The sequence below is a fragment of the Oncorhynchus mykiss genome, chromosome 18 (genome assembly GCF_057628025.1).
Source record: "Oncorhynchus mykiss isolate SJ-2025 chromosome 18, ASM5762802v1, whole genome shotgun sequence".
Lineage (NCBI taxonomy): Eukaryota > Metazoa > Chordata > Actinopteri > Salmoniformes > Salmonidae > Oncorhynchus > Oncorhynchus mykiss.
Genome location: NC_143039.1, coordinates 34,912,544 through 34,928,578, shown reverse-complemented (window position 1 = coordinate 34,928,578; position 16,035 = coordinate 34,912,544). Strand labels below are relative to the sequence as shown.

General features: G+C 45.7%; 2 protein-coding genes across 21 annotated transcripts in view; one reads left to right on the top strand and one right to left on the bottom strand.

The window, feature by feature from the left end:
• The window catches only part of LOC110495938 (B-cell CLL/lymphoma 9 protein), a 108,458-nt gene extending 105,335 nt beyond the window's left edge, over nucleotides 1-3,123 (top strand). For all 19 annotated transcript variants that reach the window (XM_090208265.1, XM_090208260.1, XM_036952440.2 and 16 more), the window contains 2 exons: nucleotides 98-346; nucleotides 633-3,123. In XM_090208265.1, the coding sequence (XP_090064391.1) occupies nucleotides 98-346; nucleotides 633-1,762 (1,379 nt within the window). In that variant the 3' untranslated portion in view covers nucleotides 1,763-3,123. The remainder of the gene's footprint in view (nucleotides 1-97; nucleotides 347-632) is intronic.
• Nucleotides 3,124-4,715: 1,592 nt separating this feature from the next.
• On the bottom strand, nucleotides 4,716-14,314 carry LOC110495937 (gap junction alpha-5 protein). 2 transcript variants are annotated; one of them, XM_021571471.3, is made up of 3 exons: nucleotides 13,451-14,314; nucleotides 11,164-11,305; nucleotides 4,716-8,522 (listed from the first exon to the last, which is right to left on the bottom strand). In XM_021571471.3, exon 3 carries the CDS (start codon nucleotides 8,485-8,487, stop codon nucleotides 7,276-7,278), a length of 1,212 nt encoding a protein of 403 aa, XP_021427146.3. In that variant the 5' UTR covers nucleotides 8,488-8,522; nucleotides 11,164-11,305; nucleotides 13,451-14,314; the 3' UTR covers nucleotides 4,716-7,275. The 2 variants fall into 2 exon arrangements, with proteins under 2 accessions (XP_021427146.3, XP_021427145.3); XM_021571470.3 differs by lacking the exon at nucleotides 11,164-11,305.
• Nucleotides 14,315-16,035: the final 1,721 nt, after the last annotated feature.

The following is a 16,035-nucleotide window of genomic DNA, read 5'->3' as shown; positions in this document are numbered from 1 at the left end:
ACAGTGGATATTTATGTAACTAATCTCTCCTCTCTTTCTCTCTCTCCTCTCCCTCTTCTCTCTCCCCTTCTCGTCCTCCTCTCCCCCTCCCCTTCAGGTGGGAATGGTCCCCCCACAGCACCCCCTTCCAGTAGTGCTTCCAGTCTTCCGTCTGGCAGCCCCTACGCCCTGCCCCCTGAGCCCACGATATCTCAGAACCCCCTGTCCATTATGATGTCACGCATGTCCAAGTTCGCCATGCCCACTTCCACGCCCCTCTACCACGACGCCATCAAAACGGTGGCGAGCTCGGACGACGACTCGCCACCGGCCCGCTCGCCGAACCTGCCGCCCATGAACATGTCTGGTAAGAGCTTCAACATGCTGTTATATTTTGCACACACACACACAGCTCTACCAGAGCGGTAGCTGTTTTAGACCAGGCCATTTTCCGTTAACGCATCACAAATACTTATACATATCTGTATCCAAATTTGCAACTTTGCAATTGCATTTTACACACACCCCTGGAGCCTAGAACTTTCACTATACTGAGGCGTAAGCGTATGACAACCATTTTATGTTTTTGCTCTTTGTTTTATGGTTTGAATGGAGTGATCTCACCCTGCCTGCCTCTCTGCTGCCTCCTATAGGTATGGGAATGAACCACCACCCGGGCCACAACCGCATGATGGCTCCCACGTCACAAGGCCCCATGCCCGCTCTCAGCCCCATGGGCATGAACACCATGGGCTCCCAGCCCCTCTCCCACGGCATGCCTAACCAGATGCCCTCGCCCAACCCAATGGGGGGGCCCCACCAGGGGCCCATGGGGCCGGGTATGATGGGGCCCCACGGCATGATGATGCCCGGCGGGCAGGACCCAGGGATGGGCAACCCTCAGATGATACCTCAGGGCCGTATGGGCTTCCCCCACCGAGGCCAGGGATTCCCCCCTGGTCACTCTCCTCCTCAGCAGGTCCCTTTCCCCCACAACGGCCCCGGGCCCCAGGGTGGTTTCCCCCACGGCATGGGCTTCCAGGTGGAAGGGGGCCCAATGGGCCGAATGGGGAACATGGGCCCTGGTGGGGATCCGGGCGGCATGTGTAAACCCAACACTCCCGGAGGAGGCCAGGACTTCAACATGTTCAACAATGACAACGACCTCCACGAGGTCATGCGAACGGGAGCTACCGGAATGCCGGAGTTTGACCTCTCCCGGATTATCCCATCAGAAAAGCCCAGCCAGACTCTGTCCTACTTCCCCCGCGGTGGCGACGGCCCAGGGGGGAAACCTCACCCCTCCGGCCCCCAGGGATTCCCTCCCCAGATGCAGGGGATGATGGTGGAGGGGAACCCCAGGATGGGGATGCCCATGCAGGGGATGGGAGGTCCGCCGGGCCCAGGCCACATGGGGGGGCCCCAAGACATGCCAATGGGTAACCCTGGCCACAATCCCATGCGGCAGCTACACCCTGGCCACCCCGGCTTCATGCCCCAGGGCATGATGGGACCCCAGCATCGGATGCTGTCGCCGGGACAGCAGCCGGGCATGATGGGAGGACCTGGGCATGGGATGATGCAGGTTAAAGAGAGGGGGGGGCTCATGTACAATCACCCGGGCCCCGTGGGCTCGCCCAACATGATGATGTCACTCCACGGCATGGGTGGCCCCCAGCAGACTATGATGATGCCGCCTCAGATGAGGCCTCGCGGGATGGCAGGGGACATGGGCATGGGCTTCAACCCTGGTCCTGGAAACCCCGGGAACCTCATGTTCTGAGCTGCTACAGCTAAGTAGAAACTAAAGACCTGACTCGGAACCCGCAGGAGTCTAGAACCTGGAGTCTAGAACCTGCGCCAAAAAAGGAATACACATGAGACTTGTGCTCTCTTTGGCGGTTGTTGTGTGGACTGGGGACACATACATTCACTCTGGCACATACACACACACACACAACACACACATCCCGAGACACTTTTGGGCTGGTTTAGCAGTCTGTCGGGTGTGGTGGTGCAACTGCAGCGTGTTCCATGGAGGGGAGGGCGGATGTACACCATTTCACAGGGGACTGATCTTTCTCTGTTTTGGAAAACGTAGAATGTACGGGACGAGTCTAGGCTCCAGTGTTCTACAGACGGATAGGAAGCCTCTTCATAAAAACTCCAGGGATGACCCGGGACCAGAGGTCCGTAGTTGTACTGTTATAAGAACAGCTAAACGACGAAATGTAAAGAACAATAAAGGATTAAAAACACAAGGAACTGAATGAAAAGACGAAAAGGTCACAGTTTTTTTTTGTTGTCTCGAGTTGCACCATTTTTGGCTGTATGTTTACATCTCATCTCATCACTACCCTCCAGAGATTCAATGCTATTTGTATTTGTGTACTGTATTTGTGTTGTTAAAGGGATTTTAATAGTGACTTCTAGTTTGTTTTCCCATCTTCTTTTGTAAAGGAGGGTGGGGGTATGGAGAGGGGGGGGGGTAGCCAAATGTCGCTGCAACTCCCACTCTGAAATGCTGTTTACCATGTAGGGGGGTCAAAGTATTTTAAAAACTGCATTTTCCTTTGTTACTCTGTATAATATGCCAAACGATGACCTCATACAGATAATAGTATTATTAAAAAAAGCACAAACATGATTTAACTGTAAAGAATGTTTTTTCTTTTTTTTCTCCTGTTTTTATTGTCAAAAAACACTCGGTAGGAGGGGTGATTCTGGGGCATACGCTAATGAGGCCTGGTTTAGAATTGGATATGGGTTTGGGGGGGGGGGGGGGGGGGGGGGGTGATGTCTGTCACACCTCAAACCCCTCTTAGCCCTAAACGGACAAACAGACACAGCAGAAAGCAAAGCCTCTGCTCTCACCTTTCCAGGCTAGGAGTACAGAGAGGAGAGTAAAAGAAGAAGAAGCAGCCTTAACCATGTCTGGATTACTTGGAGGGGGGGTGACCATGGAATTTTGCCGAATTAAAACCAAACAAAAATGATGACAAAAAAAAGCGAAACAGAAAATGAGCTAGTAGGTTGTATCTGTGCCCCTGCCTCTCCTGTGTTAACACGTCATGTGACTCCATTGAATTTGGTACAGGGCTGTGGTGTTGGAAGACTAATAAAAATATATTGTTTGGTAATACAGGTGGCCTGTGCTGTGTTGTATACTATTTTCCCCCTAGCGCACCAGAATTCCCATGACACTAGTCAATTGCACCTTTTGGAGGAGTAATCTACGTACCATGACTGTTATTTTCCATCAAAACAATATGGAAGAATCCTTTGTGTCGGTTGCAATGGATCTCACACACTGTGTAGAGCAATGTGGCCACCTAGTGGAGAAACACTGATCAGCGGTGCTTACATCCCATTCTTAGATTTCCAGGGCCCGATGCCAAGAAATATCCTTTTGTGGTACTCTACTCCAGTGGTTCGCTAACTTTTTGGGTTACTGTGCCACCAAGTTAATTTTGTTCCCTGAAGTACCCCCTCATTTGCATTTCACTAGTAACCTATGGTCTTTCAAGTATTCCCTGTGGATAGGTAAAGTATCCCCCAGGGATACCTGGTTGAACTACCGCTCTACTTAACAGAGCCTAGTGCATTAAACCTTTTTTTGTTATTGAAGTTCGGAACTGGCAGCAATATCCGACAGACTGGTGTTGGCAAATTGTTTTACTCCTGTGTAATGTTGAAATAATTCTTGAAGTGTATCAGGTCAAAATGATAACCATACAATTGGGGCCCTTATTAGCATCTCAAAGTACTAAGCTAGGATCAGGTCCCCCCTCTTATTCATTATAACATAAAAGGCTAAACTGATCCTAGATCGGCTCTGCTACTCAGATGCGATGTGAATTCAAGCAAAGGTAGTGACTATTTCCGATGAATGCCCATACATACTCATTGTATGTTTTTTATTATTACCCTTATTTAACTAGGCAAGTCAGTTAAGAACACATTCTTATTTTCAATGCCTGTTCAGGGGCAGAACGATAGATTTGTACCTTGTCAGCTTGGGGATTTGAACTTGAAACCTTTCGGTTACTAGTCCAACACTCTAACCACTAGGCTAACCAACCCCCCCATGGAATTTTCATTGGCTCCCGTCCAGGCCGTGCCCTGGGAAACGTTTGGGAATAATTCCCTAGCCTGCCTATTATCAAAACTTTAACGCTGGGAATCATTTCTCAAGGTTCTCTGGCTCCGAATGTCCACCAAGACACTATAATTACCCAGCATTCCAGAGAGCAGCCTGGTCAAGAGGACTTTGTCCTCGGCTAATTTTAGCGATGGTAAATTTGTCCTGCAGCTGTGAAAGTCTGGCGTTCATGCCTCTTGTTTTATACACACAGATTAAATATGGCTATAAAGAGGGGTTATAGAAGATAAGGACAAATGGAAATTGATACTGAAACTCAACAAATGATTGACCCTGTTGCTCGATAAGAAGCCAGTAAAATAAAATCCCAATCAAACCAAATACATCTGAAGTGTGTTCATAGGTTAGAATATATCAGTCAAATACAGTGCATGATACATATGGGGTGTATATATTGAGTTTGTGCTTGTTTTACATTTTGTCACAATTAGTACGAAGAGGATCAGTGGTCTTTACCGTACACAGTCAATATACAATATAGTGCAGGTAGAACAGTGAACGTTGTCATCCGTGTGTAAAATAGAATCGCTCTACTTAAAATATTAGTAGATAAGACATAGCTTGCAAATTCCTATCATGTGTCACGGGTAAATGTGTTTTTAATGGCAGACAATATCTACTTTTACATATAAAATAAACATGAAAACATTTGGAACACTAACGATACATATTTTCATTGTTTTTTGCTAAAGTGCGAAGTTTACAAAAATGTGATTGCAATGACACCACCCCAATACAATCATTCACGTTAAACAAAGATGCATTGAAAATGAGCTAGACAACGTTTTTTTTTTTTGTGAATTAGCAGTTAGATTTAGTTAAACATTTCAAAACATAAATCTGAGATGTTGTAAAACACTACACACACAGATTCGGTAAACCAGTGCAAAACGTTTTCAGTTTTCGACCACATACTTTGCCAGGTAAAAAAGATAGGTCCTATTACTTTCACAGTCTCCTAATTCACGAGCTGACAGTGATAAATTAAAGCGGTCTTTCCTTGACAATAGACATACACTTGTTTGGCAAGATCACGTTCAAGGTCTCCGCCCGGTTTTCCGATAACGATGTATGTATCATGCTTCTGTCAAAACACCACGCAGAGAGAACGGTCGCAAAGTACATCGTTGGAGCATTGTGTAGCTCCTGATAGGCTCGAAAGAAAGGGAGCGCTGCTCTCGGATCAGCTTTCTCCGTTCAAATATTTCCTTAACATTATAATTATTTCACAATACTGAAAACGGATCAGCTCCTGGAGAGATATTCCCACCTACTGCTGCAAATATTAAGGCAGCTTATTATGAATAATGCTTACCCAATGAAAATGCACTAAATCACCGATTTGACACATCATTGCGTATGTGTGAATATGTTGAGACAAATACTGACAGTAGCCTACAAGTAGCAAAATCAGGGGTGCAACTTTCACTGGCGATGGGGGGACATTCTGGAATTGCATTTTTTGTCCCCCCCCCCATGACATTGGAATATGATTCAAAATGATGCAGGGGTGTGCTTTAGGACCATGCGGACACCTCCGAGCTGCTGGGTAGGCTGTTTGGAGTGTTTATCCGATAGGATAATTTATTTTAATTTTTTTATTATGCCCCCCCCCCCCCCCCCCCCCCCCCCCCCCCCCCGTTTCTAAAACCAAAGTTGCGCCCAGGAGCAAAATGTAACTAAATTATTTGAACATTTTATAACATATTATTGATATAGGCCTTATAGCCTACTCTTTATATTTTAATGCAGTCATCTTGACTGCATTTTTCATTTGAAGCATAGTTTTCTACATCCCTTGTTTGTATCAATTGCAAACACATTGGCATCTTTGTATTTGTAGTCAACTTTGTTCTGAAGTTATCGATGTCACAGAGACACTATCACACTGTGATTCAAAGTTTAGCAGATATCTCTGTGTATAAGGGCGAAAAAGCATCTGACACACTTAGCTGTTCTAGAAGTTGTTTGATTACCAGCGTTTTCAATTGCAAAGTTAGTAACAATGGTTTTGGGAAGTGGTTTTGGGAGGTGATTACAACATCAGGATTCCCATGGTGTGTCTGCACGTTTGTATTGTATGCCAATGAAAGTGTCTGCGTGCCTCTGTAAATGTATTGTATGTGTATGTGTGCGTGCGTGAGAGAGCGCAAGCCTACACGTGTAGAGCATTTGTCTAAGCGTGCGTTTGTGGGTCACTGACAGGCAGCCGTCCTTCACATATCTCTCTCTCTCTGAGCAACAGACTGGCTGTCATCTGTCGCACTTAGCTGTCCCCAGCAGCCAGTCAGTGTCACAGAGCTGATAGTGTGGCAGTGACACACTCATTCTCAGGTTTGGCACAAGGCCCCACTGTCTCTCAGGGAGAGACTCAGAGACAGCAGTCAATGTCTCTGTCACAAATGGCACCTTATTCTCCTATATAGTGCACTACTTTTGACCAAAGCTATATGTGCCCTGGTTAAAAGTAAAGGGGACACCTAGTCAGCTGAATGCATTCAACTGAAATGTGTCTTCCACCTTTAACCCATCCCCTCTGAATCAGAGAGGTGTGAGGGGCTGCCATAATCAATATCCACGTCTTCAGGGAACAGTACCTTGCTCAGGGGCAGAATGACAGATTTTTACCTTGTCAACTCGGGGATTCCATCTTTTGGTTACTGGCCCAACACTCTAACCACTAGGCTACCTGCCGCTATATAGGCAATAGGGTGCCATTTAGGACGCATCCAGACAGATGTCTCAGACAGTCACATTAGGGATTAGTCCTGAGGGCTAAATATGAAGGCACTAACCCCTCTACAGCTGTGTCGTGCCCGTGGATCCATGTCTCAAAACCATGACTGAGACCCATACTAATGATATCTAAGTGCCAATGTGTATGTCAATTGTTCCTCAAGCATCCATATTTCAGAACTTCTGATTAGCTCGAGAATTCTGTTTCATGACTTGTGATACTTTGTAACTTTGTTGACTTGTGCCATGCAGTGCTCAAATTAGTCCCCGACAACAGACGAGCCATAGTCATCCCAGTCTTCTGTGTGTGTGTGTGTGTGTGTGTGTGTGTGTGTGTGTGTGTGTGTGTGTGTGTGTTTGAAACATTCCAGGAACAGTGTGTGTGTTGGGAATTGGGGCTACACAGCCAAGTCATCGGGTCGCACACGGCTACTGGAGCCGCTGGTCTTGCTCAGACGCCTCTTGTCTTTCAGGTAGCCATTTTGGAAGCCGTTTTGGAGCAGCGAAGGGGGCGGGGTGCAGGCGTTGGGCGTGTCGGCGTGCCCCTCATAGGTCATGTGCAGGAAGTCTTCCTTCCCCAGGTCATCGTGGACAACACGGTGGCGCTCAGTGGCCATGTTGGCTGAGTTCTGCTGGTGGGCCAGCCGGTTGTTGAAGGGAGGGCAGCTAGGATGGGGGTGGGATTGGGTGTGCATGGGGTGTGTGTGAGGGGAAGAGCTCACACACTGGCTGAAGTCTGGGGGCGGGGTGCAAGGCATGGACGGACGGGGTGGGCTGTCCGGTTCAGCGGCTATGACCGTAGCACTTGAGGGCGTGCGTCCTTGTAGCAGTTGATGTTGCTGTTGTTGTTGCTGTTGTCGTTTACTCCTCAGAAACCTCTGACACTGCTTAAAGGCCAGGTGGTAGAGCTCCACGGCGCTGAGAAACAGCGACACGCCCGACACGGCCAGCATGAACACGATGAACACATTCTTCTCCGTGGGCCGCGAGACGTAACAGTTAACCGGGTGGGGACAGGGCCGACTGTGGCACACGTACAGGGCGTTGAGGAAGACGCCGTAGAGGATGTACTGCACCACGATGAAGACCACCTCCATTAGCGTCCGGATCAGGATGCTCAACACGTAAGTCTGCAGCAGCGCCCCGCGCAGACGCACCCTCCCTATGCCGCTGCCCTCCTTCCCGCACTCTCCCCCCTTGTCTTCCCCGTGCTCCAGATAATGCTTCTCCTCTCCTCCTTCCCCTCCTTCCTCCCCGTCACCTCCCCCCTGGTCCTCCTGCTCCTTGCGCCGGCGTTTCTCCTCCATGCGCACCGTGTGCATGGCGTGGCCCATGTAGATGAGCGACGGCGTGGACACGAAGACAATCTGCAGCACCCAGTAGCGGATGTGGGCGATGGGGAAGGCCGTGTCGTAACAAACGTTCTCGCAGCCGGGCTGCTCCGTGTCGCAGGTGAAGTCCTCCTGCTCGTCGCCCCACGACGACTCGGCGGCCGTGCCCAAGACCAGAATACGGAAGATGAAGAGGATGGTGAGCCACACCTTGCCCACAGACGTGGAGTGTTCCTGCACCTCTTCCAAGAAGTTTCCCAGTAGACTCCAGTCGGCCATCACCCGTCACACACCACACACACCTCTGGAACGGCCTGGGAGAGAGTAGAGCAGTCAGGGAACAGTCAGTCATCATCTATAACTACCATCTAGCCTGGTCCCAGATCTGTTTGCGTTGTCTTTCCAACTCCGGTGGTCACTGGTATGCCATTGACGATAGGAGTTGGAAAGACATTACAAACAGATCTGGGACCACGCTAACTACGATCTACTGCACTGATCTACTGCACACAGATCAATGAATTACATTTCTGCATTGAATGAAGGTGCTGTTGTTGTTCTGTGGGATATTTGATTTGTGTTTCTTTTTTCAGGACGTTTGATTATTCTGTTTCATGGCTTGTCACACTTTGTGACTTAATTCACTTGTGCTACGCAGTGTTGACTTGTGTTTTTATTTGACTGGTTTCCAAGTATCTCTTCATTACACCAAAGTATTCTGTGCTATGCTGAGCTGCTCTGTGCCGCTCAGTACCTTACTGTACTGTACTGAGCAATGCTGTGCAAGACTATACTGAGCAATGTTGTGCTGAATAGTATTGAGTGATGCTGTGCTTTTACAATTCTATCCTGTTTTGTACCAGGCGATGTGTTTGGGGCTGTGGAGTGGGTATATTAATAGACTTTTCTCCCTGTGTGACCACAGTGGGCTCAGTAGACTGGCCTGATTTGGGCCAAGTATGTTCCCACAGCCCTGCCTGCCTGGCCCAGCAATCTGGGAAATCGGATATCAGTTTTAAGGAAGTCTAAAGTCAACAAAAACACAGAAATAAACATGTCACAGGGCTTCTCTTTGCATTACTTAGCCTGGGAAAGTGAGACATACTGATTTACATTTCCTTTGGTCAGAGATAGGTGGTGCATATTTCTTGACACATTGAAAACAAACAAAATCAATAAGGAAGTGATGACTGGTAAGATGTAAAAAAACAAAAAAAAGAATAAAGAGCTGAGTACTAATAAATCAATGCACTTTGTTTCTGTTGATGGAAATTCATCCGTTTCAGAACTGAGTCAAGAAATTTCCAAAGGACCCAATCCCTCAAAAGGATTTTCCAATAACAGACGTCATATGGTCATATGACAATATACAGTAAATAACGATATTATTTCTAGTATAGGAAATTCTTCTTCTTCTTCTTGATAGATGTCTTGGTAGATCATTTATGAACACCTGAGCTTTGCCATTTCATCACCCCCATGAACTCTACTGTCAGCTCTTCTCTCTGTGCATTTACTGTATATCTGCACTCGAACTAGCAGCGTTACCTGTCACGATACAAAAGCCTTGGCCCTTGCAGAACAAAGGAAACAGCTACTTCTATGTTGAACACTACTAGCACACACAGCTCACTAGCTGGCGATTCCACATCGGCTCCATGAGCACAGACAGTGCTGTACAGTAGTGTGTACTCCAGACTCCCCCCACTCACACGCAAACAAAGGATAAACTAACTAGTGTCTATTGAACAACGTTTCATAATACTTCATTTCATACAGTAGGCACACAGTGAAAACCTTTATTAAACTAAATAGCATATGTAAAAAGACAGCAATACAAACTTGATGTTTGACAAACTATCCAGTCCGATAATTACCGTTGTACAGGCTAATTGGTCGTGTTCACTGCTAAGAGGTCGTGTTCAGTCTTACCAGCAGAGACAATAAACCCTCCTTGGACTAAAATCCATCTGGCACTGAAGGTTGTATTATTTTTCAGACTATCAGTCTTTCTATCTAGACGAGACGGTGTATTACTGTAACTTTCTAGCATTTCCTGAAGGGCATGACCAATGGAAAGTATGGAGCTGCAGGATCCTTGCTCTTTAAGCTCAAGTGAGGGTGTTGATTAGACTGTGTGCGTGTTCGCATGTGTGTGTATGGGGGGCAGGTAGCCTAGTGGTTAGAGCATTGGGCCAGTAGATCAAATCCCCGAGCTCACACAGGTTAAAATCTGTCGTTCTGCCTCTGAACAAGGCAGTTACCCCACTGTTCTTAGGCTGTCATTGAAAGTAACAATTTGTTGCCTAGTTAAATAAAGGTTTTAAAAATTAAGTGTGTGTGTGCCTGAGGGAAAGTGTACCAGTAGTTTGTGTGGCAGTTCTAGTGGCCACATGACAGTGACCTCAGGCAAGTTATGGGAACTATGGCTGAGTGGAAAGTAGTTTATTTAAGACATAATATAAATAATACTGGCCCGTATTGGTGTATAGAAACAGTTATTCAAATATGGCAAAATAACCTGGAATTTATTTCTAGGGGGAAGAATAGGTTTTACTGCTGATGCAGTAAATCAGTTGGAGAACAGTCATTGAGACTGACTCACTTCCCATAGAAAGTCACCTCCCTTTACATTTCTGTCTGAGGGGTCTTGGTCGCCATCCTGTCTCCCCGTAGGCAGTTGAGGAAGCAATGTCAAACAATATGATTTCCTACTGCCAAGGCACTTAAAAGGAAATCGCCCATACTCAAGAAAACAAGTTTCAAAAAAGCTCATCTCTGCGCTATGAGAAAAAACACCAACCCTTCAATCGTTTTTTCTCACACCAAGCAGTCCGGCTGTGTGTTTACATTTTTTTTTTAAAACAATTATCCCAGACCAGCTTATTATGGTTTTCGTGCTTGTTGGCACTTTGCAGGCTCCGTCTTACTTAGATCAGCACCAGGACAATGTACCTGACTGGGGTCTTGGCAGCTGGGGGTACTTTAGGGAGGAAGAAGGTGTTCCCTCTGTCCTTCCGCCCTCCTCCTTCTGTTGTTTACCTCGGAAAGGAGAACAATGATGCTCACTTTACGGTGCTTGGTGCTTGTCTGGAGTCTATAGAAGTAGGAAAACTAGAATGGACAAAGCCCCTCAGACCACGGCAATTTCACGCTCATGGCTGGGAATGTCCCTTATGGTAATTGTATTTCTGTGCTGGTGACACTGAGGGCAGCTGTTGAATGGAGAGGGAAGGGGGAAATACCCTGAAAACACCCTGGGACACCTGATAGGAGAGGACAGGGTGGTTCTTTCTGTTCTGTGATATAAGGAAAGCACAGCACACAATCCTTTATTCTGCTTTTTGTCTTATGTCTGTGTTAACCAAGTAATGGTGTCATGGCATACATACAGTAGGGTCCCTCTAGGTCAGTCACAGCAACATGATGATTTTGACTCACGCTTTCCTAGCAGACTTGACTCTTAGCCCCTTGACTAATTTGAAATAGGGGAGACAGTCCACTGGGGCCTTCGCCTTTCCACCCTGCTCATAAATAAGTTATTATTAACATAATCAATCCTCATACAGACCAGTTAGTCACAAATGAACAATTTTCCCATCAGGGATAGTTCACATTTGAAAGTAGAAAATAAGATAAAGCTTCAAAAAAAGGTGAACCATCTCTCCAGCAGGGTTTACTCAAGTCTGGTACCTGAACGATAGCTTTCTGTAGAGGCACTGTAGTGGTAGAGTAAACCAGCCATGACTTCATTATGTTATGTCTTGGTAGACACACACACACCATTTACTCCCAGTTATTGAGACCTGGGAGCTACAGACTAAAGGGTTTGGACATTTGGATCATCTTTAGCCTATCCTTATAGTCTATCAGCAATTCCACACTTTACTTTTAGAAGTCTGACCAATGAGGGTATTGGACTCCTCCCGAATCGCTCAGTCCCTTTTACTTACTTACTTTTAAGAGACTATTTAAGACCATTTCTTTTCCAATTTCAAAGAGCATAGTCCTATATCTTTAAACAATTTGTAGAATTAGCTTTGACTGAATTAATTACCATTCATCATTCAAAGCTTCGTTATTATCCAGCGACTTGTTTAAGTGTCTAAGGTCAACTGCTTCTACAAAAGGTTAACGAGAAAGGTATATATAGTGTGTGTAAAGGTGTCAGCACCATCTAACTGTGGATGTCTCAGAGTTTGTCTGACATCATGTCATTTCCTTTCAGCTCCAACACCATCCTTTCATGTCACTCAAAGCCCATTGAATACTTTTGGCCACATTTTGCCCCAAGGTCACAGGACAATGTAATATTAAGAGATTACATCAGGATAAGGGTCCACCCATTACTAATAGCAATAGTCCAAGCTCTGAGAAAGTATGACTTCCTTATTTTGACTTTCTCCTGCTCTCTATATTGTTTGGCTTGCTGCTCTTTTCCTTCCTATGTCATGTTTGTTTTATTTTCGGCATGATCACCAGCAGCACAAACAAAAAAGTCTGAAAGACAAGGAGGGTTTTGTCTTTGGGGACAATGCCAGAGTAGTTGACGAAAAACTGCTTTTATATGTGTTGGCTGCAATCCCTTGGTCTAAAAGAGTCAACTTTAGATCTCAAATTCATCTGACAGGTCGGACAATATTTCAGTACTAACATAACAATGCTTACTCCTTCAACATCACAGCAGATGCTACAGATCTACATCCACGCACGCACCAGTGGTGTAAATTACTTAAGTAAAAAATACTTGAAAGTACTACTTAAGTAGTTTTTTTTGGTATCTGTACTTTACTACTTATATTTTTGACAACCTTTACTTTTACTTCGCTACATTCCTAAAAAAAATAAAAGCACTCATTATTTTGAATGCTTAACATCCCTGGTCATCCCTTCTTCTTCTGATCTAGTGAACTCACTAAACACAAATGCCTCAATTGTAAATGTGTCTGGTTTGCTTAATATAAGGAATTACAAATATTTTGTACTTTTACTTTTGATACTTAAGTATATTTTAGCAAGTACATTTACTTTTGATACTAAGTATATTTAACACCCGAATACCTTTACTCTAGTAGTATTTTACTGGGTGACTTTCACTTTTACTTGAGTAATTTTCTATTAAAAGGTATCTTTACTTTTACTCAATAATGAAAATTGGATACTTTTTCCACCACTGGGACACACACAGAGACAGACAGACAAGACAGACAGACAGACAGACAGACAGACAGAGTTACTCTACCTGAGATGCAGCTGCTTAGACCCGGCTGGTGCCTTTTCTGTTAAAAATGATAATGCAGAAAGGTTTTCTCAGTGTTCAGGTGACAGGGAAGAAAAGTGAAGGACTCGCAATATTAGGGGTAAGGAATATTGTAGTAGAACAGTCGTAATCTCCGTTTCTGTATTAAGGCAAAAAACTGTCCCTGAGAGGGTGAAATCCAGAGGTCTTGGTCTCTCTTTCTAGGCTGTGTGTCTCTGTTTAGACAGAAAACTGCTCGTCTTGTCTTGTCTTGACACAGAAGGTTGTGTCTCTCAAGGTAAAGCAGCAAACTTAGTCTCTTTCAGTGTCCTGGCTAAAGATGACTGGGTTTGTCCCCCAATGTCGAGTCTCTCGTCTAGAGTCCAGACAGAAAGCTGTTTATCTCTCTCCACTGGGGCAGAAAATTGAGTCTCTCACCAGTTGGCTTGATGTGTTGAGGGATCAAATCCACTATCTGTCAATTGATCAGAATAAAACAAACTCTTTCAACTTGAAAGAAAACTTAAACGTTTTCATCAACTATAATGACTATTTCCCTATCTTTCCCCTTTTTTCATTCCTTGGCAGAGATCAGGGTAGAGGGACTGGTGATGCAGACTTTGAGGACGGACGGAGTAGATGAGGGCACAGACCTCAGGCTGATGAGCAGGAGCAGCTGTTTGTAATGTTGGAGACTACCAGATGGACCACGGACAGAAATGCAGCCTTAAGCATGGGGGCAGTGGAAGAAATACCAGGCATCACTTGTGGCCTGTCCTCCTACCCTACCCAGTACCCTGCAGCCCTCCCACAGCCTCCTCCCTTCCTCCTCCTCCTCCTCTGCCTTCCTCTCAGCCCACAATGCCCTCGTTTTGCCTGCCTGGTTCTCATTTCTAGAGAGAGGAATATCTCAGGTCAGGAGGGGAAGTCAGATTGTATTAGAGCACAATGGCAATTCTACATTGGCCACTAACCACCATACATGTAGACCCACACACACGCATACAGGAGTGCACGACTCACACACACGCACGCACTCAAGAACACACGCACACACGCACACACACACATGCACACACATGCACACACACACGCACACACACACACACACACGGACACACACACACACACACACACACACACACACACACACACACACACACACACACACACACACACACACACACACACACACACACACACACACACACACACACACACACACACACACACATAAGCAAACGCACAGACTGGGAGAAAGAGAGGGGCTCATGCAATCTATTTTCAAGTAACCAAATTACAACTTGATTTTCCATGACTTCCTGATTTTACTTCCTGATTTGGTTCCAGGTACAACCCTTTTGGGTTCCATGTAAAAACCCTTTCCACAGAGGGTTCAACATGGAATAACCCTTTGGAAACCTCCCCCCCCCCCCCCTCTACCCTAAAAGGGTTCTTCAAAGGGTTATCCTATGGGCACAGCCGAAGAACCCTTTTAGGTTCTAGATAGCACCTTTTTTTCTAAGAGTGTACAGTGGTAACTTTAGAAATGGCCCGTAAGCTGTTGAATGTTAACATCAAGACAACATTAAAAACACATTATCATATAAGCCTTGTAATACTGTACTTACACCAGTTAAACCATTGACGCCCGTGGTCTCCCCTCCCCTAAAAGGGATAATTGCCTGTCCCACAGGAGAATCCTTTGGAGATCCCTTTTTGGTTACAGGAAGAAGCCTTTTGGGTTCCAGGGAGAACCCTGTTCACAGAGGGTTTTACCTGGAACCCGAAAGGGTTCTACCTGGAACCAAAAAGGGTTCTCCTATAGGGACAGCCGAAGAACCCTTTTGGAACACATTTTTAAATAATCAGACTGTAGGCTGCATTCGGGCGTTGACATGGACAGCTGCAGTATTCCAACAGTTCAAATTCAACTGATCGCCTACAGCTCTGGCATGATTCGACAACAATTATTCCTTCTACAAAAACAAATGTGCCTTTCACAAAGGACCACAGAGAATTTTCAGGCAAGCACATGGTTGGACTCAAAATTGTCATGTCAGTCATTGTAGACCAAACAGCATGGCCAGAGGAGCTCAATCGTAACCAACACAGAGAGTGTTTGTCTCCTGTTGTTGCTAGGTCTTTTATTTACCCCTTCTTCTCCAACCACAAATCAGAAAGAACAGCTTTGTAATGTTCAGACTTGTGACAAAACATCTGTCCGAGAGGGCACACATTTAGCCAGTTTTCTTGGTATCATGAGTATTCCTGTTCGGTGATTGTCTAGTCTGGAGTGTCATGACGTTGCCCTACACTATTCCCTCTCCCTCTGCACCATCCCCTTCTCTCTGCCTCTCCTACGCCCAGGCTGGTGCGACCTCAGGTCGTAAATTCCTGGAGGAGAATCCTGCCTCATAGCCAGACAGTATAGAGAGAGTGAGTTTTCATAGAGAGAACAAAGGAATGTCTTCCACCTCACAGAACTTGAGGTCCGAACAATATTCATGTTCTGAAGAATGTGTAAAAGATTGGTGAAGTAACGAGCTACGAACTGGTCCGTTTGGTACAATTTTGTGAAACTCATG